This window comes from Melopsittacus undulatus, chromosome 18 (genome assembly GCF_012275295.1).
Source record: "Melopsittacus undulatus isolate bMelUnd1 chromosome 18, bMelUnd1.mat.Z, whole genome shotgun sequence".
NCBI classification, from domain to species: Eukaryota; Metazoa; Chordata; class Aves; order Psittaciformes; family Psittaculidae; genus Melopsittacus; species Melopsittacus undulatus.
The window spans coordinates 1,924,197-1,951,270 of record NC_047544.1 but is presented as its reverse complement, the minus strand read 5'-3'; the positions used below and the strand labels follow the sequence as shown (position 1 = coordinate 1,951,270).

At 45.8% G+C, this 27,074-nt stretch overlaps 4 protein-coding genes across 4 annotated transcripts in view; 3 read left to right on the top strand and 1 right to left on the bottom strand.

Moving 5' to 3' along the window:
* Nucleotides 1–4,104: 4,104 nt before the first annotated feature.
* On the bottom strand, nt 4,105–7,824 carry GKN2 (gastrokine 2). Its single transcript, XM_034070596.1, has 6 exons — nt 7,816–7,824; nt 6,904–6,957; nt 6,299–6,430; nt 5,736–5,846; nt 4,709–4,862; nt 4,105–4,184 (listed from the first exon to the last, which is right to left on the bottom strand). Exons 1-6 carry the CDS (start codon nt 7,822–7,824, stop codon nt 4,105–4,107), a joined length of 540 nt encoding a protein of 179 aa, XP_033926487.1.
* A 703-nt stretch (nt 7,825–8,527) lies between these two features.
* Nucleotides 8,528–17,418, top strand: LOC115945500 (gastrokine-1-like). Its single transcript, XM_034070595.1, has 5 exons — nt 8,528–8,548; nt 14,275–14,391; nt 14,810–14,917; nt 15,160–15,301; nt 17,363–17,418. Exons 1-5 carry the CDS (start codon nt 8,528–8,530, stop codon nt 17,416–17,418), a joined length of 444 nt encoding a protein of 147 aa, XP_033926486.1.
* A 477-nt stretch (nt 17,419–17,895) lies between these two features.
* On the top strand, nt 17,896–21,432 carry GKN1 (gastrokine 1; the record flags this gene model as incomplete). The annotated part of the gene is made up of 6 exons (XM_034070594.1): nt 17,896–17,943; nt 18,481–18,534; nt 18,874–19,011; nt 19,197–19,307; nt 20,622–20,760; nt 21,338–21,432. Coding segments are annotated over 6 exons (585 nt in total), but the record flags the coding sequence as incomplete, so codon positions are not given.
* Nucleotides 21,433–24,531: 3,099 nt separating this feature from the next.
* The window catches only part of ANTXR1 (ANTXR cell adhesion molecule 1), a 61,977-nt gene continuing 59,434 nt past the window's right edge, over nt 24,532–27,074 (top strand). Inside the window, exon 1 of the mRNA XM_034070433.1 lies at nt 24,532–25,036. Within this exon, the coding sequence (XP_033926324.1) occupies nt 24,885–25,036 (152 nt within the window). The 5' untranslated portion in view covers nt 24,532–24,884. The remainder of the gene's footprint in view (nt 25,037–27,074) is intronic.

Sequence of the window (27,074 nt, the reverse complement as noted above, 5' to 3'; positions counted from 1 at the left end):
GTACAATGGTGCCAGTGGGAGAGAGGGGAGACTCCCAGCAGCTGGCATCGTGACTATTAGGATATGTATGGGAAGGGTGGATGGACCATGTCCTACCTGGGAAGTGCCAGGCAGGATTAAGAGCCTGCAAACAGACCTTGGCTACCTCTGTAGTCTGGGCTGCCCTAGGAGCTATGTGAACTACAGGAACCCCATCAGAAAGACTCATTGTCCTGCTTTACCCCTCTGCCCTCCCCTATATCCCCACATCAGCTCCCATCCAAGCACCAGAATTACAGTGATGCTTTCTCCACTCTGAGCATAGCCACAAAAGGATCTGCTTTATGCTACATCCAGTTTTCCACCCAACAAGAACAGGCTATAGCAACCTGAGGTCCCCATTCATGAGTCCCCATTCAGAAGGTCTGAGTCACCTCCCTCTCCTATAGACACCCTCAAAAGATGAAGTGAGATGGGAACTGCCAAATCACTTGGGTCTGGCTGCCTTGTACTGAGCTGAGAGAAAGAGCAAAGAAAAGAACTTGTAGAATAGGAAGATGCTAAAAGCAGCAAAGGAGGTGGCTGTAATGGGTGCTAAGAGCAGCAGGACCTGCCTGCAAGGCTTCCCTTCCAAACCATGTGCTCATGGCCAGTGTGTGATGGATGTTGGTCAGATGGATCATTCAGGCGTTGCTGTATCCCTTGTCCGAAAGGGAAAAGGTTTCCACTCATTTGTGCATCTTTGCTATTCGTGTTCTTTGAAATCCTTGGTGAAGAAACCATCTTTGACAATGGCTCATTAGGTAAAGGAATTGTACATTAAAGATTAAAAACGACAAATAGGAAGGGGTTGAAAGAGAACTCAGTTCGTCACCAAATGGGGCATCGTTACACATGAGAACAAACACCTGCTGCTTCGGGAATGTGGAGAACTGAATCCTCTGCATCCTGACTCCTCTTTTACATCCCATGGAACAGGTCTCGGGTTGACCGAGGTTCATGTGTGTTAGGTTGGAGTTATGGTTTGTTCCTACCCGATGTTTTTATCGGCCTAATAACAGCGAGATCTCACTCAACAGCCGCAGGCTCAGGCTGCAATGAGAACCCAATGGAGTTCTGGTTACTGGAGCCGTTTGCCATCTAGTGGTGGATGAAACCACAGCCTGGTCTCAGCTCGGTGGGAAGGACTGGCCTATAGGCCTTGGAAAACCTTGGTTTAAACAAGGAACTGCTCAAAACCCAGCTCATCTTCCTACAGAAAATCATCTCCTATCTGAGTGTTTAAGGAAGTCCTTCCCTTTTGCATCCTCTTTTCTTCTTGCACGTGGATCTCAGTGCTCAATCACAGCAGTTTCCTCCTGGGTGCTTAGACACACACTCAAGAGGCAGGGTTTTGTCTTCTAAAATCAAGGCAATGTGTTTCTTCCTCCTTGTTGTTAGCACTAAAAGGGTGGGAAGCCCTAGACCAGAGGACACTCATTCCTGTTATGGCCTTGCCAACCCAGTCCCCACAATTCTTGTTTCAAACACAGGTTTGGTTCTCAGTTTGACTTCATTTTGTTTCCTCTAATGGAAACCCTTGCTCTTAAGGGACAATTTGCTATTATCAATAGCTCTTCCCTTTCATTACTTGCTGCAAGCTTGTCTTCCTGTATCAAACAAGATACCTACAGAAGCAACCTCATCCAAATGCTGTTGCTCACCAGGGTCAGAGTTTCCATGTGGAGCTCTGATTTTCAACTTACCACAAAGGTGTCATGCCCTGATCTTGGTACATGATCCTGTACACTGGGGAACTTGGGGGGGTTCTCCATCAATGGGTTTGGTGGTGGAAAGATCTTGGGTTAATGTGCAGCACAGGTGATAAACTGGTGTCCTTGGCACTGAGGGACCACTGAGGCTTCCTGCCCACTGATATGTGTGAGGATCCAGAAAGGTTAACTGCAGCAGAGCTGGAGATGTGACTGGAATGTGTGCTAATTCTGCCCTCCCCAAATGCTTGAGCTGTTTTAGCTGCCTGTCAGTGTGCATCCGATGATACCATTGCTGGGATGCCAGGAATGCCTTGAAACACCTTTTAGAAAGCTGGGAGCAAATAATCAGCATTATTCTGATATCCCACCAGGATAAACAGTGGTTTAACCTACAAAAGCTGTCAGTGCACATGCACTGGCTCCTTTCTTCACTGCTGTGATTGGAGCTGTGTTCCAGCCCTTTGAGGATCAGCACAGCCCTGCCCCTCTCCTGATGCACACACACACCAGCTCCTGTGCTGTTTCCAAGGTGTTAATCTCACACTTAAGGCTAATAAGGCCTCACCTTATCCCCTCTGTACATTAACCTTGGGCAGTTATTAGGATAAGCACTTTGCTTTGTTGACCCTCAACATAACTCTCCCTCTCTCTTTGTTTCTGAAACAGCCGCTGGCTGCTCTCCACTTGGGAAGCGGCTGCAACCCTCCCATGGAAGTCAGTGGGAATATTCCATCCATTCCAGTGGGAAATCTCAGGCAGCACAATGTAAAAAGATCTTTTCCAATAGATGACCTGTAAAGCTACCGGTACCTAATGAGCCCTATGGCACCAGATGCTTCATACTGTATGCAACATCCCAGTGAACAGAGGAATGAAACGAAAGCTCTATAGCTCCTTCAGATCATGAACATTCAGTGCAGACCCTTTGGTGACAGGCAAAGAGTTGAAGATTGATGATGTTTTCAGACTACAGTTGTTTAAGGCAAGAGATGGACCCTGTCTTCAGGGACACTTCACCTCTTGCTGCCTCATTGCTCTTCCACTTTAGTGGAGTGACAATACCCATCACCTCGCAAGATAGGAATAGATTCCTTATAGTCTAAGGCAGGTATGTATAACCCATGGCAAGCTGTGGCACCATCAACAAAGAATGAACACAGTAGGAAACAGCACTGACAAACTACAGTATCATCAAATAGAAAACAGGCTATGTGGAATGTGGTTCTTCCTGTGCTTCCTTTCCTTGTGTACCCCAAAAGATGCAGCACATTGCAAGAGATGTGTCTTCAGGGTGCTCCATCCACAGCAGTTCCCTGTATCTGTGCAGCTTGGCATTGGAATGCCATGGGAGTGGATGGAAGCATTACTAATCAAACAATAAACACACCTGTATTGCTGACAGGCCTGGCTTATACAATGAGATTGTGAGCTAGAGTAAAAGCTAGAAACTATCTTCTTCCATGCTTGTGTACACGAAGGGCAGAAGCATTACCTCCCAGCTCAAACAAAACTAAAGGGCAGATATAAGTTACTAGTGCTTGTTTCAGTTGCTCTTTGCAGAGCTATTTGCTCAGTATTGAGTGCAAACCCACTGAGCTTGTGACACTGCCCTCAAAATGAGCAGGCAATCAACACTAAAAGCTTAGGGTGAGATGTGTATGCAATACTTTCTAAACCAAACACGTGAGAGCTCAAGTATGCTTCTCATTTAAATGGAATTCAAACTACAGCAAAGGCTCTATGGGACTGAAGAGCTGCACTGAGTTCCTTCCATCACTGCAGTCAAACCACAGAGGGTAAGCTTATGCTTTGGTTTCCCACTGATAGCATCAAGGCAGCAAAGTCATCCCCTGTCGTGGTCACTGGCTGCAGAACTCAAGCTTCAATGCACGTGTTGGTAACCTGGCTCTGCTCCATCCCTTTATCTCTGTTCACATTTGCTATCCTCCTCCAGCCATAAGGTGAGTCAGCACCTGAAGGAGCTCATTCCAAAGGGAAGTTCTCCACTGGAACCAACTATCCTGGGACTGTTTCTTCTTCATGTTGACATGAAGCACATCCAATGCCCAGGTTGTGTTGCAGCCTGAGCATAGGACTGCCCCAAAGAGAACCTGCTCTAGTGGAAGGTGTCCCAGCCCATGGAACTGGATGATCTTAAGTCCCCTTCCAACCCAAACCATTCCATGATTCAATGAAGACATCAGACAAAGCACTTTAATTACTGCATTACCTTTATTTGTATATCAGAGGTTTTGGGTAGACAAGTAGAGTCTAACACCCCCTTCTGTTCCAGTTGGAGAATGTGGCTACCATCACAAAAGCATGCAAAGAAACGAGGTGTTTCCATGCAGCAGAATTGCCAGGATGCAGACTAGTTCATTCTTTCACAGATTTTCATGCCCAGGATGCTTGGAATTCCAGCACTGGCACAGCCATTGTCATCCGCTCGTGCTAAAAGGAACAAGAAAAAGAAGCTATTGAGTGACAAGATCCCTGTATCCAGTGAGGAAAAGTCTGCCTACCACACAAATTCAATCCCCAATGATGGTTCTGTTCAAGGCTCCTGTTGGTCTCGATGGATGTTGTGTAAAGTGTTTATGGTGTAACTTAAAGGGAGGAAATGTCTGTGCAGCTTTACATCATCTTTGTGCTCCACATTTCCCATAACCTGCATACAGCAGGTAGCATATAGCATCCAGTACATTCCATGTGGGACCACTGTATTGCTGGGGCATCAATTGAGTACAGCGGCCACACAGTGGCTCGTAACAGCAGGGAAGCCACTTTGGAGCAGGGTTTCAGATATAAGCATCTCAGAGCCTTCCCCTTTCAATCCTATCATGTAGTTTACTCCTCCCCTCTAAAGTAGAACAATATATTCCTGCCCCAAAGGTATCGTTTGGACTTAGTTTGGAAGGACAGAAAGGTGTTTATGAACTGGAACAGAAACATCACGTTCTGATCTTGGAACTTACCACTGGTACTTTCAAGCTGGTAGAGAGGCAGACCTGAGCAGAGCTGCTCAATGGGCCGACCATAGACAAGCCAGTCTCTGGCACGGCCAAACATGGAATTGCCAGGTTGGAACTGTACCCACACGTTGTATGGAGAGTAGACTTTTTTCATAGCCTAAAAGGAAAGCATTAGACACCATCAGCAGTGTAGCTTTGGGTTCATTCTATACCCCCAAATCTAAGATCCCCTTCCTTTGCCTCACCCAAAGCAGTAGCAAAAGAGGCTGCATACTTTTAGAGGAAGTATTTTCAGTCCCATTAGGAGCAATATCACTAGGTATTAACTGCCAAGACAGCAAAATGGAGCTGCATTGCTACTACAAGCTCTGCTAGCTGCCAGTAAGTGTTGCTGTAAATACACTGTACTGTAATGTTGGGCAGTGCAGAACCCAAGGGAAAGCCAGTCCATACTGTGATCACCCCAAAATCACACTGCTTCCCAGGGCAGGGGATGCTGCAGTTTTAGTCCCAATGCCAACTCCCTACAAAACCCTCTATGGGGCTGCCAGGATTGCTCATCACCTGAAAAGAACGTTCTACCTGACATTCCCTTCCAGTTCCATCTTGTCAGATCACCTTCTTCATCTTGGGAATGGAAAAGCCATTCCTAAGGACAGCTGCTCTCAAAGGCAGAGCAAAGGGCTGCTGTCATAGAACCATAGAATGGTTAGGGTTGGAAAGGACCTTCAGATCATCCAGTTCCAACCCCCCTGCCATGGGCAGGGACACCTCACACTAAACCATGGCACCCAAGGCTCTGTCCAGCCTGGCCTTGGACACTACCAGGGATGGAGCATTCACAACCTCCCTGGGCAACCCATTCCAGTGCCTCAGCACCCTCACAGTAAAGAATTTCTTCCTTATATCCAATCTAAACTTCCCCTGTTTCAGTTTGAACCCATCACCCCTTGTCCTATCCCTACAGTCCCTAATGTCACAGCACACAACTCTGAGAGCAGCCTTTCCTGCATGGGTTTACTGTAGTTACCTGTCTCTCAAAGGCCTGACGTCCCATTTCTTCCAGCTCTGGGATTTCTTCCCTGTTCATCTTCATGATGAAGCAGGCATTCCGTGAGAACAGCCTTGTTGCAATGTATCCCTGTGATTAAAACAATGGACTTCATGAACTGAAGGCTACCACTAATGTTAGCTGATTGTCTAACCCTAAAGGACAACCTAGAAGGAACAAAAAGGGGCTGCACAGGCTACTGCTGTGGGATGATTCTGCACCTTTGGGGAATGGAAGCAGCCTGCCCGAGCTGATGTCTGTCCATAAGGCTGGAAGGACCTTTCCCAATAGACTTGCTACATAAGAGTGATGGAAACCCATTCTCCATTGATCTCCTGGAGGTCAGAGGCATCCTTCTCACCTTCCCAAGCAGCCACCACAGATTCCATTCTAAGTCACCACATCGAAGGGGTGAAACAAAGAGGTGGCCCAAGAGGAGTCTTCAAAGAAATCATGTTTCAGGACAGCTTATGATGAGAGTGCTCTGAAGTGATTTCTGAGTTTAATAACTCAAATTAAGGCAGATTCTTTGGTTTACTTACACGTGAGTAGTCAAAAATGGTATCAGAGGAGTACAAGCCAGAACGGACATGGACATCAGCAATCTTGTTCTCATTGTCGACAGTCATCGTCCCAGTGACATAGCCACTCTCAGGTTCTCGCAGGCTATAGGTCTTTGGTAAAACACACAAAATCATTGGTCATCATCTGCTCACAGCTTTTAAAGGGGCAATAAAAACAAGTACCATTGCTTTATGTAAATAGTAAATCCCTTAACCCTGCAGCAGTCTCAGGAGGCTCTTGAGGTTGAGATTAATTGTGCATGAGTGTGTCAGAGAGAGAAAGGAGGGGACAGGCTCCCAGAGCAGGCTCAGGAGCAACACCACAGGGCATCCCAGTCCCTATGTGTACTAGCATGGGAGGGATCCATAGGGATCCATACCCCAACACATTGCTTGTTACCATGCACCTGCAGAGAGCTGCCTCTTTGGCTTATATGATTGCAAATGCTGTTTTCCTCTACACTTAGCCATAAGCATCCTGTTAGTTTCTTCTGTGCTTTTCCCCCTGTTATCTTCCCCCCCTGCCCAGGACCTAGTACCTGTTAAATGAGTACATGCACTCCAAGGCTTCTCATTCTACTTACGTCCAGTGCTGAAGCCTGAGTCCAGAAGACTCCCAGCAAGACGAGGACTGCAGCCTGTGAGAGGAACACATCAGTGCCATGAAAACCCCAGCTCAGGAATAGAGAGAAGCAGCATCAGTTTGCAAAGTCTTTACACATGTATTAGCTGAAAACAAGTCTTCAGTTCTTACTATTAGGCTCTGTTTTGCCTGTAGCTGGAAAAGCAGAACGATAACTTAACTCAAAGTCCCTCCTTGATGCCATGGTTCTGCTTGATTTGCCTCTACAACCACAGCTGTGAAATCATAACTAAATCCCCCTTCTGAATTACACCCAAGTGCTGCACAAATGGTGCTTCCACTGCCTTTAAGAGAATTACTGTGCCCCCCAAAAATGCAAGTTCCCCATGGAACAACCCAAGGAAACAATACACACATCCCATTAGCCCCAGCACTGTACTGCATACTTGAGCATCATCTTCTCTATCCTTTTGCTTTTAGAAAGAAGGAACCTTCTCTACCACAGGTTCAAGAATGGGTATACTCACAAGCCCGTTCATTTTCCTCCAGATAAGACCAAGAGGCTGCAGAAAGGAAGAATGCAGGAAAAGCCCAGAGACCTTCAGCTTTTATACCTTGCTGGAGGTGTGGGAAACACTTGACAGCAGCTTTCTTGACCAAGTCCATATCTACATGCCAAACTATGGCAAAGCTCATATCTGAATTTTGGGCTGGCACAGATAACCTGACCCTGATAGGATAAAAGCACTCAGGAAGTCAGCTTCTGTGAAATCAATCACTGCCAATGGCCATTATTCAGTGGTTTAAACTTTAGAGGAGTTCCCACTCTTGGTGGTTCCAATGTTTTAAATATTTAACAGGATATTGTCTGGAATGAAATGGCATCACGAATAACTCTGCTATTCATTCCTACCAACCGCATTGTGTCTTCTGGCATACAACCCCTAAGAGACTGTAGGCAAATCCTGGAATGAAATACCTACATCATGGTGGCCTAGTCATGAGCAGAGTAATTCGTCAATCATTTCTTCCATCCAATATACCCATGAGCTCTTGACAGGGAGTGCTGCTTGGTTTTGATCAGTGACCATGATGGATATAACACATGCATCAAAATCAATGATGGAATCAGGAATAACAGCTGTCCTGCACAAGACACTGCAGGTAACTGGCAGCCTCCTCAGCATATATGGAGCTCCAGAGGATGTGCAGTTCACACAAGGTCACAGCCCCAAAGGAGCAGGATGGGGATTCCTTCCTTAAAGCTACCTCTGTTCTCTGTAGTTAATCCAAGTCCCAATGACCACATGATATTCATCAGGGATGGTAGCGATAGGACAAGGGGTGATGGGTTCAGACTGGAACAGGGGAGTTCAGGTTGGAGATAAGGGAGAAGCTGTTCCCTGTGAGGGTGCTGAGGCGCTGGCACAGGGTGCCCAGAGAAGCTGTGGCTGCCCCATCCCTGGCAGTGTTCAAGGCCAGGTTGGACACAGGGGCTTGGAGCAGCTGCTCCAGTGGAAGGGGTCCCTGCCCATGGCAGGGGTTGGAGCTGGATGAGCTTAAGCTCCTTTCCAACCCAAACCATTCCATGATTCTATGTGAACCATTCCTCTATCACCACGACCATGCCTGGCTCCTCCTCAGCTGTGAGTCCACACCAGCCCATGCTGGAACCCTGACAAATCACACTCTGCTTTCTATTAGCACAGCATAAGTGAGGCCTGTTCCCTTCTAAGAAAACAAGAGCTCAGCCCAAGAGCCAACATAGCTCTGTAATCTCAGTCACTAGAAGAAAAGGTGCGAGAGATTGCATGGAATCTCTCTCAGCAAACAGGCCTCAATAACAACAAAGGAAATTGCACACATTAGCTTTATTGCACCAAAAAAACAGTACTTTGAGTATAACAAAGCTGTGCTGATAAGGAACATATCAGAATGCATATAGACAGATATAAACTGAGAAGCATTGCTAGACTGATTAGATTAGACTGACATCACTCCTGAAAGCTGGCTCTGCCTCTCCTGCTCAACAGATTCTTTGTTCCTGACATTACAGATAGGTCCAAAACACTCTGATTTCAGCAGCCAAAGAAACCTTCCAGAGCAGGGATTGAAGAAGGTTCAGGTGCCACAAGTGAAACCCAAAAGGTTTAGTAAGTTAAAGTAAAGCTTAAATAACTTAATGTACTCCTTTCTTCTGAAAAACACCCAAGAATGAGCATTTTAGGCACAGGTAAGAGCAACTTGTGCAACCCTCAGCTGTTTCATGAAGGAGAATCACAGCAACCACCACCTCCTGATTTCCACCTCCCTCTGGACTGATGGGATTGTGCTGATCGGATCGGACGAGGGCAAAAAGGGAAAGATTAATTTCTTAATTAACATTATTGCAAGGGAGAATCACTGCCAGATGCTGCCAGCAAAGCCTGCATGCACTGCCCATAGGAAAGCCTTGCTTTTTGGAGGTTCCTGCTTTCCTTCCCTCTATCTCCCAATAATGCATCTGAAATCAGTGTGCAGGCGCTCAGAGGGCAATGTTATCCATGACAATGCCAGAGTCATGGAATCATGGAATCAACCAGGTTGGAAAAGAGCTTTAAGATCAAGCCCAACCATTCCCAGCACTGTCAAGACCACCACCAACACATGGCACTGAGGGGGTGTGAACACTTGCAGGGCCGGTGCCTGCAGCCCTGCCCTGGGCAGCCTGTTCCAATGCCTGAGCACCCTGTGGGGCAGGAATTGTTCCTCAGCTCCATCTAAACCTGCCCTGGTGCAGCTTGAGGCCGGTTCCTCTTGTCCTATGGTTTGCTGGGAGAAGAGACTGACCCCACATTACTACAATGAAGCCAGGCTGAGAACATTGGGGCTGGAGAAGAGAAGCTGTGAGGAGACCCTCAGAGCAGCTTCCAGTGTCTGAAGGGGCTACAAGGATGCTGGAGAGGGGCTCTGCGTCAGGGACTGTATGGATAGGACAGGGGGTGATGGGTTCAGACTGAAACAGGGGGAGTTCAGGTTGGAGATAAGGGAGAAGCTGTTCCCTGTGAGGGTGCTGAGGCGCTGGCACAGGGTGCCCAGAGAAGCTGTGGCTGCCCCATCCCTGGCAGTGCTCAAGGCCAGGTTGGACACAGGGGCTTGGAGCAGCTGCTCCAGTGGAAGGGGCCCATGGCAGGGGTTGGAACTGGATGAGCTTTAAGGTCCCTTCCAACCCAAACCATTCCATGATTCTACGATTCCATGAAATGTAAAGGATAATTGTCCAACTTCGGTTCAAGCCTGATTACCAAACAGGAATTCCAAGATGGATTCAATCACCATCAACTCTCCTGGTGCCTTGTTTTTCCAGCTCCTTTTGGTAAATATGTACTTTATCAGGGAGTGAGCAGGTAGTGGGAGGAAGGGGAAGAACAAAGCAACACCTCAAAAGATCAACACCATTCTCTCTGCTTCCATTAGCAGAATGCCACGCACGAGATAAAGATGGGGTGACACAGCCTGGAGAAAAACTGCCTGGCACAAGGACAGGTCAAGCAGAATGAAGTTAGAGACTAATTCAATGAAGTTAGAAACTAATTCAATGAAGTTAGAAACTAATTCAATGAAGTTAGAACCTAATTCAAGCTTCAAGGCTGAAGGCAGAAATGGTTTCAGCAGCTGTGCCCTTGTTAGAAACATGCAGAAAACCAGGTGAAAATGTGTGTGCACAGAAGGAAATGGGCTGGAGAAAAGGTTTGAGGCTGGAGAAGCTCTTCACCTTAGGAGTTTGCTGCACAGAGGTGCAAGAGGTTTGTGCAGAAACAGGATGTCTTGAGCAGAGCTTTAAAAATGGGAGACAAACTTGTATTGGCACAAGAATAGGGTCTTATACAGTAAAAGCAGCCCTCCCTACCCTGTTTCCTGGCTTCTACTGCTGCCATTAGTTTCATAAGCTATTCCTAACGTCAAATGTGTGTGTTTGCCATGCAAACCACTCAGAAGTTGATGGAAGGATTGGAGGTGCAGGCTTCCAAGTATGACGCATCACTGTAATGGCCAAATTGGCTACGGTTGTTGGAAGAAATGGGCAAAACTGCTTTCCAACTGATTGCTAATGACACCACAGGGATTAGCATTCCACAGTTTGGTCTCAAAATGCCTTTCTTGAGAACTAGTCCATTAATCAAATGTCCAGAGACGACGAGAGGGTTTTGTGACATACAAACTAAGGCTGCTCTGTGTATTTCGGGTCTTGGAAGCTAAGGATGTACCTGTCTCCATTTAACATCCCCCTATCAGTCCGATTCGAAGACCCATAAATTCTTTCCCTTAGGAATTTATTACTTTCATTCAGCACATTTTAGTTGCAAAGTGGGTGCAAACTAGATGGAAAGCAGAGCTCTCTGCTCACAGTGCTGGCAGAGCACAACACCTCCATGCACTCATGTATCCTGAGCAAGGCATCAGTAGCAGGATGACAGAGCATGACCCTGACCGGTGTAAATGACAATTGGGCCTTACCTTCTCAGGTACAATAAGATTCTGTGGCTTTTCCAGTAACAGCTTCACCAAAGATCCTCAGCTCAGTTCAGAGACTTTCATTTATAATGACATTGAGTCCCCGTTGTGCCATTCTGGTGATGAAAAGGGCAGCTGAAGTGTGCAAACCCACAGTGCATGATCAGTGTACAGAGGTATCGAGAGAGCTGCTATTTAATAAGAGTAGGTACTTCTGGAGTAGGTAAATGAGCATCTCTGGAAGTGCTTCTTCTGTAACAGGCACAAAGAAACAAACCCATGCTATCTGAGGAGATACACGTATATATAATCTTAGTTTATTATTTCCTTTGAAATAATAGTGACATTAAATGCTCATTGTTACTGCTCCTCCCTTCCTCATCTTTTGTTTTCCCTAGCTTATAGTCCCTTAGTCACTAACCCTTAGTCTGTAATCGGGTCCTATTCTCATGAAGAAGCCCTGTGAAGACACAGAGGCTGCACCTAAAGACTGACAAGCAGCTGCAAACAGAGCGAGCTCAGACAGGTAACAAAGGAACTAAGATTTAGAGCAACCTCATGATTTCCAGGGACTGACTTCACATTTGACACAGCAAGGTTAGCACCTCCATTGATATAGAAGCAAGTATCAGCTATAGATACAATATCAAGCTGAGTCCTTCACCTGATGTTTTGCCTCCTGTCCTTCAGAGGCACAAATCATATTTCATTAGGCATCTATTCTCCCGTTCCCATACTCTTTTCCCCATTTAAAAGTCACTATAAACCACATTGAACCGACCATGACAAGGCTCCTTTCACCTTCCTGCACCTAATGAACTCCCCGAGGTTGGTATCAACCCTCCTCTTATCAGAGCACTTCCCCAGGAAGCCAGGCACGACTCTGTGAACACAGGGCACGCGCCAATAGGGTAAAGCCCATGGAAGGTTTAACTTTGGGCTATTACTGTATAAAAAGAGTACACATGCATTGCCAGCAGATCTCACCTCGCCTGCCACCAAAATGAAGGTCACTGTAAGTATCTGCATCACTCTCTCATAAAATGGGTAAGGATGAACAGCTTTATTCTGAGTCTTTCTTGGTGCCGAACTGACTCGCACTGATTTGTGCAGGGGGAGAAGGGCAAACGGGTTGGGATAGCAGGGGTGGGATGTCCCTTTTGGCAGGGATATCACTCCATGTACATCCTGAAACGTGAAGGAGAGAAGTGCTCTGTTACAAGGGCAATATTCTCTCATTCACAAGAGTCTCAGCAAGTTTGATAAGTTAGGGCATAGCTACAGCGCAGGGGAAGCACCATGGGACATGAGAGACTCCAAGTGCTTGACTCTAAAGCCAGGATATTTACAGCAGGATAAATCCCAAACTGAGGAACACTGAGTCACACTTGGATTCTTCTCATTAAAATCCTCCTTTGAAGTAGATGGAGTTTGTGACTAATTCAGTATTGGAGGGGTTGTTCACAATAATTATCACCAAAGGATTTGTCATTCTAAGGATATTAAATCTCTCAAAAAGGTATCAGCAGCAGTTTTGACAAATCTGAGCAACAAGCATGTGAGTCACTGAAACTATAGTATAAGTGGGTAAGAAAGTGCTTAACCCTTCATTTTCTGTAACAGAAATGTCTGTTCTACCCTTACACGATTACTCCTGTATTCAGAGGCATGAGATCTATTATATTCAATCCCCATTTCTGCTGTGTTCTGAGTACAGAGCTGTGCTGTGCACCCAGATTCCAACCCTTCACAATAGGTGCACATGGACCTTTCATGCATCTGCTCCATGTCTGAAAGCTAAAGCTCAAGGTGAATGGTTCACTGCTAAAATAAAGCATTTCAGCAAGGAGTTCACTGAACTGGGGCTGGGTGTGTTTTACAACCCTCTATGGAAATGATGCTCTTACCTGTGCAAAGTATGATACTGAGGTTAAGAGAGTTTATCATTAGCAAAAGGAGTCTTCTGTGTATTCAAATACCCTTCAGCCAGACCCCACTTCAGATACATGCGAGCAGGTACCCAAAGGTAAACTGGAAGTCAAAAGGCTTTGAAGACAGCAAATAACCTGATGCCAGATGACCATTCCCAATGTCAAAGTGCTGTGACTTTTGAATGTTCATTTCAGATCGTGATTGCTTCTCTCCTTGGGGTTTTCCTGGCTCCAGCTCTTGCTAATAGGGTAAGTACAGAGCTACCTGCGGTCATACAGTGCGGCCACAAGAACTAGTGGATTTAGCTGTAGCCTCTGAGAAATAGGTTTCTGAAAGAGAGGGAATCTATTAGAGTCTGATACTTAGCAGGAAACTGCATTGTTTTGATATCAAATAAGATATTTGGTATAAAAATACATGATATGAAGTGCTTGATATATTGAGGGGAAGCAAGGCAGTTGCTAGGCGTGAACTCAAAGTCTGTCTTGAGATAAGCATAGGCATAGAACCCCAAATATTAGCATGTGACCACAAGATACAGTGAAATGATGTAAAGAACTCACTGCCTGCATGTTCCTGCTGCAGAGAGAGCAACAGGGAATTCTTTTGCTTTTCCTTGGAATTTTTGCTTACAAGCTTGACTCTGAGCATCCAGCTTAAGGGATATTCCCCAGTGAAACAAGCGGTTTGCACATCTCTTTAGGGGAATAGAGCAGTAGTGTTAAAGCTTGGCTGCCTTTGTCAGGTGGCTGCAGACAAGTGAAAACCAAGCCTAAATGTCAGGTTTGACCAACAGTTCTCAGGCCAGAAATGCCTCCCCTTTAATGGGATCTCTAAGAGCAACTGCTTCCCGAAACGTGGCTACGGGAGCTATGGCTTTGAGTGAACACCTCCTGGGACCCACCATCCTCAATCCTCACCTCCTTTCATCTGTTCCCAAACCCAGAAAAGCGAGAGACACCTCAAGGGGCACCGCAGTGTGAGCCTGTTCTATGACACAGGGTACAACGGATACCCAGAGGAGGGCTCCGACCCTTGGAAATCAGTCTGGGATGTGAAGACGGTGAGTGCCCCTATGGAATCATGGAATGAGACAGCAAAAAGGTGTGCTCCAAACACCTGAGCTTCAATAAACCTTGGCCAGATTCTATAAGAGATGCTCCAAAACGTTCTCATTGAAGCACCTGAGTGCTTCTGCTGCACTGATGGTTGTAGCAGTGAATCCCTACACCCAACTCCAGCAGTGTAAAACCTCATACACATGGTGGTATGGAGAAAGCAATTTACCCGTTACCAGTCCTTTGTCAGCCTCAATGGCACATTTACCTAGGCAGTATCATTGAAAAAGCACTGTTTTCCTTTGCTGTGGTTGTTTTTACTGCATGAAGCCTTATTTCTTCTGCAGATCAGTGCTTCTCTCTGGCAATCCTCTTTCACTGTGTATTGCTTGCAACAAAAAGCTCTTTCTTTTGTTTCCATAGGGCTATGTTGCCACCAAGGTATTGTCAAAACACACCTGCATCATCTCGAAAATGGATGATAGTTTCCTGTTCGATAGCAGGTTTCCTGAGCCACCTCTAGGCAACCAGGTAGGATGGTGAATGAAAGCAGTGAGAAAGCTGGTCAGTGACCTGTGAGAAGTCCTTGTTCCCTACACAAGGAGCAGGAAAGGCTCCAAGAACTAAAGATAAGCTGAATCACTCTGAAGGTTCAGTCATGTCAAAAGCTGCACTTCAAGAACCCCTCGTCCATATTCAAAGCTGAGCAGAGAGGCTCAGCTCCATCCTTGTCTCTAAATGCTGTTGTCTGGGTTTGTCTCTTTGCTGCTCAGGGATCTGACCCTCGCCAGCTTCCACCCAGAGAGAATCGCCTCCTCATCTCAAGAGACAGGCTCCAAAGCTTGCGCCCATATGGAAAACGCATCCAAGCTCTGTGCAGAGGGATTCCCTCTTACCTGGCTTACCCAGCTGCTGGTCAGTACCCACTAACAGTGTTTGTACACCAAAACAAAGAGCAGCAAGGTTGCAAATAGAGAGTGAAGATGTGCAAGCTCCTCATTGAAATCCTGGGGTTTTCTATGGCTTCTTATACAACGGGGAATGAATAGCTAAGGAAGAGCAATAGATCTGTCATCCTTGTGTGTGTAACCTGGAGACCAGGCTTTGGGCTCTGGCTGCTAACACAAGCCTCAATTGTTTTGGCAGCTTCATGCACATACAATCCATGGGTCCTGCCACAGCACAGCTTTGGTTCAAACCCCAATATACAGCTTAGATTTGTCTCACAAAGATGGCACTAACCATTGCTTGTGGTGTAAGCTGGGAGAGATGCAGCAATCCTATTCCCTCAGTGCCAACCTAATCAGTTCTTCCTTTTCTTTCAGGCTCAAACTTTGTAACAGAAGGGACTTCATGCTTCAGAGTTAACATTAACGAACGGCCTTTCCATTACTGCCATTAATTCCTGAAGAATTAGACCAGCATCCGCATGAACAGGATTTTCCTCCTCGATAACCCGCTCATGATCACATTCTCAATCATTCCTCTGTCTCTTCTGCTCTTGTATCTCAGTAAAAATGATCATCACCCGACACTGGTCTGTGCTGTGTTGTTACAAAACCTTTCAAAACCAGAAGCAATTCCCAAGACAAGTTGCTAGAGTTCCAAGAGAATCCCAATGTGGGCATTTCAACCTCATCCCATATCATTCCCAGTGAGATTTCACATGTGGCCTTAGGCAATTGTTAATCAGAGTAAAAGCAAATGGTGCTATACAATTACAAAGAGACAGATGCACTATTGCTCTGATTAACCCAGAATAAGAGAATAAGCATGTGAAATGCAACTTGGAGCTGCATTTGGAGCTGAATACAGATGGTACTTAATGTGTTATAGATATTTCACACAGGAAGCATGAAAGTATCCCTTCACCAAGTAAAAGTTGGACATTTGAACAACTCAAAATGCAGTTAGGCCCAAACTAAGGACTGGTTTCTGCATCTAAACCAATCACTTCAGTAACTCTGTGCAGAAAACACCAACTCTTCACCTCTTCCCTCCTTGCTCAGAGGCCCTTTTATTGGATTGAAAGCAATTCCTTTAGGAGACCCTTTATCCATTGAGGAACAGTCAAGAGTTGCTCTATGAAGACATAGCAGCCTGTTCTGTTTTGGGGGGTCTTTAAGAGTTAACTGACATTAACACCAAAGCAAAACTCCAAAGAAAAGCAAGCATCCAATGTGCCTGAGGTTTCTGAAGAGGATCTCCTCTTCTCTTCCAACCTGAGACTGCCTTTTCCCAAGATAACCCAGGCACCCTCTTCACTTATCCCATTGCATGTCACTGGGAAATGTCTTTCTGGAGCCCTTGAAGACTATGGGCCAGGGTCTGTAACTGATGATGATTTAAGGGTGATTTGACCTGAGCAGGGTCTATGGTACCCTGCAGGCAAACAGGGATAACCCTCCATCAGGCTCACACAGGTCTCCTTGGTGGGGAATACCAGGACACTGATGCCTGCTCCAATAGCCTCTTGCTTAAGGCCAAAATTGCCCTAAACATTGAACATAATTGCCTTAAAATTGCCTTAAGCATTAAACATAATACACCTGCAGCAAGGTCCAGCTTCCCACAAAGCTACTTTAACTTGATGCAGAGTCCTATTCTTGCTATAACACCACACATTGTGGTGCTTAATACTACTCCAAGCTTCTTTTCATTCCATGAAAAGCTTGACTTAACCATGTGTCTCACAGTAACATTTCACACCTTGCAGAAAACACCCTATTCCTACTGACCCAATGAAGGAAAGGAGTTGCTTTTTCCAGATCCAAGGATTTTTTATTGTTTTATATAGTAACACCCCCATTTGTCTCATTTTTTTTCTTAATAACATGCAGAATTCCAGTTTAAAAAAGCAATTTTTCAACCATTACAGGCTTTTTACCTGCCATGGGCTGCACACAATAGGAAACTGAGCAACTTGACTTAAACTCTGAGTATTCCACAACCTCTCTGAGTGATCACCTCCTTCAGTATTTGTATCCACAAGGAAAAGAGTGCGAGACAAGGTAGATAAGGTGGTTGCCTAACAAAGAGACACCCAAAGACTTGCACATCCATGGAATATTCCAGCTTGAGCTGCCTATGGATTGTATGTCGTTCAATGTTGTATTCGGGCCATGGATTTCATTGGGCGCTGTGGTTACATGGGCAGCACGCAGTACATTTTGGAAGGCACAAAGGCTCTGATTTATTTGTCTAGTTCAAGGCTTTTGGGTTTTTACAACTTAGATTATCGCTGGTCTTAAGTTTGTTGTTAATTTTCAGAAGCAATTAGCTGGAAGGTTACTAGAAGACATGTTTGATTTTCCATTGCAAATGGTTTCTGACCCGATAATTACCAGGTCCCAGTTTGCATAAGCACAATCCCCATATTCATAAGGGATTTTGAGCAGGAAACCATGCTCAGGAACTCGCAAACAGGGATACAAATGGCAAAATCATTGTATTTCAACATTTAAGCCTTCCACACCTAATTCTGGAAACATATATAAATTCACATCACTCATTCTGCCCGCACCAGTGTCAGCCCTGCGGTCAAGATGAAACTCACTGTAAGTATGCATGCTTCTTTTCCTCCTTCTAAACTCAAATCGATCGCCTTTATCTCTCCAAAGTGCGTGTGCCTATCTAGAGCAAAAGGTATTCTCTGGAGAGCTTTTTCTCTTCCAGAATGAGCAACTCAGGCCCCATCAATCTCCTCAGGTGAAGGGGTAAGGATCTACAGGAAGCCTAAAAGCCATGTCCATTATTACCAGTGCTTTTGGAGAACTGGAGCAATGCCCTAATGGATCAAGTACATTCTTGTGATGCTCCAGAAGAAGGGATTTAAATCCCTTCTCTTCCTTCTAGTGAAATATCTGGGTATTATTGTGCAGTCTCAGAAGCAAATGCAAATTCACCTCTTAAATAAGCTTTTTCCATGTCTAGTTTGCATTACTCTAGGGGAAAGCAAGGACTATCATAATTCCATTATGGCAGCCCAAAAAGATTCGGGTTACACTTTAACACCACATTAGGAATTAGGGTTCTCAGGACCAGATTTGTCAGCCAGACCTGAGTAACACTTTGGTTTCCCATTTTCATTTCAGATTGTGACTGCTGTCCTTCTCGGGGTCTTGTTGACTCCAACCCTTGCTGAAGACGTGAGTACAGGGACCAAGTGCCACAGCCATTGCTGCTATGTTCCCTTGAGTTTCCTTTGCTTCTTTCCCCATCCTTTTGGAGGAAATGAACCTAAAACATCTTTGTACATAAACCTCTTAAACCCAGCAGATGACCCTTGTAAGATATAGGAATTAGTCATTGAACTATTAATTCTTACAGCTACTCCAGAATGCCATGATCTTAATTCTTTGTCATGTTGAAAACACTGTGGTCACTCCAGGTGTTCCCTGTGGGCAGCATTGCTTCTGTTGCAGCGATTTGGGGACATTAATGGCTGATTTGGAAGTCTTACAATGTTGTTTAATTCTGCTTGGTAGTTTCCGAATCCAGAAGAAAAACACATTGATGTTGAAGGAGGCTACCAAGAGCTGAACCTCAACAACGAGAGGCACGTGGCAACTATTGAGCAGAAGAGCACCCGTGGCTCATGGAAAACCATTTGGAACTATGATAATGTGAGTGGCAATTGTTTTATCAGAAGATATCCTATAGAGCTGACCAGAATAGAGGACTTCTTTCTTTGTTCTTCACATGAGTTTTGGGGTGAAAACTACCAACATTTATTACTTTAATACAGACTTTATTCCAATCTTAATTACTGAAAAGCTGAATCCTACTTGTCAAAACCTTTCTTTTCCAGGGCTTTATTGCAACCAAAGTGCTGCCCGAAGGAACTTGCTACATCTCCACCATGAAGAGAGAAGAGTTCCCTGGGTTCGACAGACTTCGCAGCCTGATTGAAGAGAACAGGGTAAGAGTAGCTACTCATGGAGTTGCACAACAGTGCAAAGCAAACAGATGACAGAGATATCACCACTTGCAATAAGGCTTTTTAACCAAGTTACTTAAAACCCATTTAGATCACACCATTGATTATGAAGCTGTATCCGTTTCAGTAGCATTTTACATTAACCTTTGACAGGTTAGAATGGCCGGGTTCAGATGCTCGCAGTGGAGATATTGCATGTTTTAATGATGGCTTAAAAAGCAGTCAATCTTTGGATATTGTTTTATGTTTGGAGACTTTTGGCTTGGTACTCATTGTAACCTCACATTCTTTGCAGGCTAAAAAGGGTTTTAAGCAACTTGAGTTGAGAAAGAACAAATTACCCAGTAATGAGGGAAAAAGGTTAAGATTCAAGCTTTCAGAACCTTTTCAAAGCATCACATTAGCATGAGTTCTGTCACCAGAATTAGCACAGGCGTTTAAAAACCCACCTCAGCATTCAGCATTCAGCCTTTTGCAGTCACCGGCTTCCCTGGAAGTGTGAGAACTGAGTCCTTAGGAAAATCCTGGCTTTTAAGGGCAAGAAGGCAGGATGGGAAGAAAAAGAGGAGAGTTACCCAAGTACAGGCTTGAGCAAATCTATCCACTTGTAGCTGTAGCTCCAGGTTTGCTTGTACTAAAGTGCATCTCTGTGCCCCTGAAGCTCATCTCTGCACCTTGCTTACCAGCAAGAGGAAGCACATTGGAGTGGGCTTTCAAATCCCACCATCATTTAGAAAGCCTACATCCATCCCAGTCATCCCTTACGCTACATCTGTCTTTAAGCTGGAATTCATCAAGCTGTTTCTTAGCTGTGCTTTTTCTTTCTTGAGAGGCTGAGGTTTTCACAGGTAGAAGGATTTTATTCTTCTGACCAGGAATGTGGCTTGGGAATTTGCCATGGGGGTGGTTTTCCCAAAGGAAAAATGTAGGTGCATCATTCCCCCAGCCCCAGCTCCGTTTTCCCTGAGGAACTGCAGGTTGCTAAGAAACAGCTTAAATTAGGAAACCTCCAATGGCATTAATTATTTTGGGATAGCAATACCTAAAAATAGCTCTGAGTCATTTCAATAGGAAATGGCATTTTCATTCCAGAACGTTGCTTTGCAGATGCTGTTGTTCAGACTTCTGTGTTCCTTTAGGGCACAAGAGAGCATCTCTGGGTTCAGCAGCCATTCCCCCATGTTAATGCCATGAGCCACAACAGGAGTCCACAACACTAAGTCATCATTCCAGAAACAGGAATACACATAGCATTAAAGGCACTGACCTTGCTGAATGATGTTATTTGATGTTTAGGTCCTGGAAGGTGAAGAACAACCCAGAAGGGAGATCCCATTCATCGTCAAGGGACCTGTCCAGGACCTCAACTCCTATGGCCCAGACATCTCCAATATGTGCAGGGGACTCACAAGCTACATGGCTTATGAAGTTCAGGGTGAGTGCAGGCAAATGGATGTTATCTGTATCCAGGCTTTTGTTGGGTTTTGTATGGTGACTACAGAAGGATCTTTTGGTGATACATGGAAGGTATTTCTAGTGCAGCAATGAGTAAAAGCATTGCTCAGAGCAATAAAGATACACCATTGTAGAACTCCAGCTATTGCTATGGAGACTCATCTACATCAGCTGTCTTGCTATGAGGCCATGACCATATTTTGATCACTTGCAACAGGATTTCTTGTACTGTGGGGAAACAAGGAGTTCTTTTAAATTGCATAGGAAGGAACTGAGTCTTACTCATAGGAATTAATCCTGGAGCACCAGCAGAGCACTCAGAGCCTTGCTGCAAGTGGATTGCAGACCCTGTAATGAGAAAGATGCTCTGCAGATCAGGCCTAGGATGGTTCATTCTGACACAGCAGCATTTCCACCTGCTCACTGCTTGCTTTGCTGCTTGAGATGGATCAGGTCAACTAAAAATGAGTGCAGTGTGCCAGGTATCTTTGGAACTTGTGCGGTGAGCACCCATCTTCAGTATTAACGCATGGTATTCTGTTTTCTTGTTCTCACAGGACCCCAAGACACATACAATCAAGGATCTTGCACTACCCTTAATATCTTGCGTGCTGTGGACCTTAAATACTGCCGTGGCTATGAGAATGAGTGAAAACCTTGCTTTTCTTGGACCAAGATGCTCGAGAGCTGCTACACAAAACAGACCCCGAAACTGTTCTTCCCTAGCATCTCTTCTGAGAGTGTTGTTCTTGATGATTCAGATGCTGAAACAGATCAACCTGTGACCATATCTTTCAATTAAAGATCTTTAGCATGGGTTAACTCTGGCTACTTTCTCGTTTCTATGCCCTTTATCAGATGTGAGCACATCCAGAAAGCAGCCCTTTGACTGCATCCCTCCTACCCCTGCCGAGCCCTTAGACACCCTTAGAGGTGGGCAAGTGGCAGCTTATGTACATTACAAATAAGACATGCAGAGTTAAGACTTTCCCTTTCCAGACCATTCACGTGGCATGAAAGGTAGAAAGAAAGAGGAACACCACAAGGAATTTGCCTGTTTTAGTGGAAGGGGATTTGCAGGATTTAGAGCCGTCCCATTGCTCCATTCTCAGTTCTTTCCTATGGAAAGACTATGGTTAGTGGCACTCAAGTAGAGGGGGTTTTAGCAAGGCAAGGTCCCTATTGTCTAAAACTTCAAAGCTGATCTCCTCTGCTCTATGAAAATGCCTTGGGTTTTCCAGGTGACTGCAAATCTGTCTGAAAGAAGAACACCAGCCATGCAACATCCCTCAGCTTCCATTGCACTGGTCCCTAAAGGCTTTGTTCTACAGGATGCAGAGTCCACTTAGGCACATCTCAGGCACAAGCACCTGAATTATGGGTTAGCATCTGAATGTGTGGGTTAGCACCCATCAGGCCTAGCAGAGGAGAGAGACAGACAGCAGTTTGTTATGGCTGATCACTTTCCTTCCTGGAATCACCCAAGTTCCTTTAGTTCCTTCCCACACCATCCGCTCTCAGCAGATGGACACATTGGCTTCACTCTGCTGGGCTGAGAGCTCTGCAGAGCAAATACAGCAGGAGCAGTCTCACTGTAGCTCTTCCAGCCTGTTCCATCCTCCAGCACTGCAGAAGATGACTGTACCCAGCAGGTGACATTTGATGGCAGAGAGCAGCGCATAGCACATGGCCACAGGGTCAGCTCTGATCCACACTGATTTGGGTTTTTCAAAAGTCACTGTTACACCTGCATATACCCCTATGCGTTTTGCCCTATAAAAGAAGAGCAGTACTAAAGACAATACTCAGCCAAAGGAGGCTTTTAAGCATGATTAGAAGATGATTAGGCTGAAGTGTTCCATTTCTCACTGCAGTCCGGACTCCAGTTTGGAGCATGTCAGTACAATTACCCTATTCCAGTGAAAGTCTTCAAGGAGCAATAGGAGCAGTTAAGATAGAGCCTCTTGCCTCATAGATAAATGGTCACCTCCTCCATGATTATAACACTTAGAAAGGGGCAGGGCAGACACTGCAGGTCCAACAGTCCCTGCACTAGCAGGAAAAATAAACCCTTGGTTTAAAATCCCATAGGATTGGGTGAATTGTAGCCAGTAAATCCAAATCCTTCATCCTGCACAGCTCTGCTCCCTCCTGCTGGCATCCATGCTTATCCTTGGCCTGAAACCCAACCACAGTAGATCCTGCTATTCACTTAAACCAACAGTGCTTCAGCAGTGCTGCTTGTGTGCTCATTGCTCACAGATGCATGTTTCTACATAATCATTGTCACCTTAGACTGAATTGCTTCAGATTCATGCAATTTGAGGTCTCTGGGGTGCTAATTGTTGCTGAATATCTACTCAAATACTAATAATTACTAATAATCACTGTCCAAATATGTGAGCAAATGGAACAGTCAGAAAGGCATCACTGATGACAGATGCCCCTTTGATAACCTGGGCTGAACTTTGCCTGCCTGTAAGTGAATGTAAAAAACCCACTTGCAGAGATGCTGCAGGGATGCTCCAGCCTTGGCAAAGTGCTTGAGAGCGGCTGAAGGCAAACACAAGCAATACACATGCAACACTGAGTAGAGGAGGGAAGGCTGTTGAGAAGGGTGTAGCTTTATTGCACAGGGTTGTGCAATAATCACCAGGGGGATAAGGCAGCACAGCTTTATATGCTGCAGCAGAGGGAAGTGAAACAGAAGCAGGGCAGGGGCAGATAAATGGGGCAGAAACATGAATTCTGGATCCCTTGAAAACTTGGAGCAATCCAGGGAAGCAAAAAAGCTTCCTTGGCCACTGGGTGACAGCCTTGAGTTGTACTTGGTACAATCGAAACGTGAACTCACAGCCACAGCCTGTTGTCCTACACCGTGTAGATCAGAGCAGCTCTGCTGGGTGCATTGCACAGTCTGAAGATGCAGGCAGTGAATTTAAGGACATGTCTCTACTGACCATAGGGAAATAGCTCCTGTGCAGTGATGTTTGTGGTAATAGCATTGGGCAGCGCAGGCAATTTGTTACTGCTCGATTACCCATGCAGATGCTGTAACAGCTTCCTGAAGGGCCATGAAAACTAGGGAACAGAAGCCATTGCTCAGGCAAAGGGAGTCCCCCCACCGAAGACACCCAAGTGAGCACCCAGGGCACTGTCAGGGCCTGCATCTCCCCTATCAGCAGCACCACAGGTATCCCAGACTGACAGAGCTGCCTTCTTCCATGCTGTGGGTTTCAGAAAAGGCCCCATGGACACATAGAAGATGATCATAGAATGATCATAGAATGATCATAGAATGGTTTGGGTTGGAAGGGACCTTAAAGCTCATCCAGTTCCAACCTCCTGCCATGGGCATGGACACCTTCCATTAGAGCAGCTTGCTCCAAGCCCCATCCAAGCTGACCTTGACCTATTCACACACTGAGGGCATCAGCTGGAGCTTAATGAACCCCTGTTAATTGCTGTATACAACCCGAGCCCTTATTGCTCATCCCTCCCAGAGCTGTTGGTCCCTTAAATCTCAGACGTTGCCTATGTGGGAAACAAAGCTGTGTCCATGCATTCCTGCATGATCGCTGCTATGATCACCCCTAATGCTGGCCTATAAGGTGTTTGGTGTGCTTAAAGGCAGAGACCCCGCTCAGCCCGAGGTCCCACCACGAGGTGGCATTCTCAGAGCTCTTTTCCCTGCTGAAAACCAAACCTCCCCATCCTTCCTAATAACAATAATCAAGGAAGAGGGGGGGAAACCACCCTCAGACCCTGCCTGTGTTGCCTGGAGCGTGTGACAAAGCCGGGTTTGCCAGGAGGCTGCTGCTCCGTTTGCATAGCGCTGGTGCCGCTCCGAGGGAGGCTCCAGTCCCTTTAAGTACAACAAAGTGGAACCCAGCATTGTGCATCTTGAAACCTGAGACCCAGGACCCGGAGTGCGAGGGGGAACAACGGGAAAGCCTCGCCATTCCCGAGGATAACGGCCGCGAGTGGAGCTTTGGGGGATAAAGAGACGCTTTAAGAGGTCGTTGGATGGCTTTTGTGGGGAGAGCTGTGAAATAAAGGAGCCCTGGAAGAAGAGAGCTCTTTTTCTCCTCCTCTCTGGATACAATGGCCATTGCAAAGCGAAGCATCTTGAGATCTGGCTTCAAATGGCTCTGCCTTGCAGCTTTTATGCTAGCCTGCGATGGACAAGGTGGAAAGCGAGAGAACGGGGGTCCTGCCTGTTACGGGGGATTTGATTTGTATTTCATTCTAGACAAGTAAGTGAGTTCTACTTTGTTTGCAAGGAATTCTTTCCCTCTGCATGCACTGGGATGGCAGATACCGCTCCCGAGGAGTTTTCCATGGATTTGGGGTTTGTAGGAGTCACTGTGTCCCCGAGGGACCTGCCAGACTCCAATTGCTGCTCTGGGCTCTGGTTTTGGTGCTTTGGTCGGTCTGGTCTATAATGCCATTGGGCTCTGTAAATCAGATGGGTTTCGGTTGTGCTTGGGAAAAGGGCCGCTCCATGGTCCCCTCTGGTTTCCCGATGGCCAGAGGAGGTTGAGGCGCTCCTGGAAGTGGGTGCTATTGTTGCAGACGTTACTTCTATAGCTGAAAAGGTGGAGGCAGTGCTCCTGCCTGCAGATCCCATCCTGGTCCACTTGCTCCCGAGCTCCATACACTCCTCCTTAACCTCTAAAGCAGCGACTTTCAGGTAACAACCGGCTCTGAGAGTTGTCTTCTTCCCTTTGGAAGGGTCTGGGTTTGGCCATTGTGATGGAAAACAGCCCTATTTAAAGAGACCTTTATTTGCTCTGCTGAGTCACATTCTCTTTGTTTCCTGTTAATCAATTGCATATTTTGGCTGTTTAACTGTTTATACCGGAGATCACTTCCTACCTCACTCTTTTCATCCTCAATTCTGATGGCAGCATCTTCTTGGCACTGGCAAGTTTGCCTCTTTGCAGGCCTTCGCATTCCAGATGGAGCAATATGGAATAGAAACGTGCTGAGCTTTGGAAAGCCAATGCAACAACGGACAAAAAAGAATAGGCCAGTACTAGCTGCAATGATTCTGCTCATTTTCTGGATTAAGAGGAGCTCTTTTCCACCAGGGGATTGGGAATACTGGAGAATGTGTATGCCAGAGCCGTGGTACTGACATTATTAACCATGAATTTCAGACACAGGAAAGTAGTTGCAAGCTGCCAAAGCACTCATTCTGATCCTCTGGAGTGCCTTGCAGTAGCTCCCACAATCCCTTAGTATAAAAGACTTGGAATTCCATAACACTTTGTTACAAAATACTGGGTAAAAAGTCAGACTGAGACTAGTGAAATGTGCCACTTGTCCTAATGCTTTGAGTCTTCTTTATTCCATGGCAAGATCTAAGTGCCTAGTGCCTTGTGTTGCTTTGGCTGCTCAGCCATTAGTTGGAATACTGCTATTGCTCCACATCAACAAACAAAGCCAGGGCATGGCTCATCCTTCTCTCACATCGGATGGATGTCTGTGGTACACCTCGGAGCTGAAGCAGTTTTAACAGGCACTGATTTCCAGATCTCTTGCTAAAAGTCATCACTTTCTAGCCTTGCTTAAGGGGTTATTGGGGTGATAATAGGAGGCTTGGCACAAGCTTTAAAGCAGGCAGGCTTACCCCAGTGTATGCATCCAGGTATCCAGCAAAAAATCCTGCCTGGAGAACTGCAGGTTTTCCATTGCTGGGATTTTTTTCTGGTGCAGAAATGAACAGGAACTGATGTAAAAGTTTCCTTGGTCTCTAATGGGATTTGGAGGAGGGTTACAGTGCTTAAGCTACCCATGGAACAATATGCCATGGACCTAGTTGTTCAGCCTTTGAGGAGGCTGATGGGGACTTTCTGTGGTGGAATGGGTTATCCCATATCCTTTACCTTTAAAACTCTGTCATTCCTCAAGGCTCAGCTGAAGCTCTAAACAACCTGAGTGCTCTTTAGCCTGGGTTTGCCACCTTCCTGCTGTCTGATTTCAGAAGTCCTGGATGCAGTGAGGTGATGCCTATAGAGGCCTTCAGGCAAACAATGAAAGAACAGGCTCAGGGCTCACTGCTTTGCTTTGACATAGCAATAAAAGTGACTCAAAATGCTTGTAAGTGATGGAGAACAGTGGGGCAGAAGAGATTGAGGCTCTCAAACATGAAACGTGAGTCTCGGTGGTGGATAAAAGCCATTTAAAGCATTGAGCAACCTACTGGCTGGGATTAAAGGAGTAATAAAACCAACAAACACAGCCCTGGAAGCCCCCAGGGCTGGAGCCCTCCACTGACCCTTCTGCCCC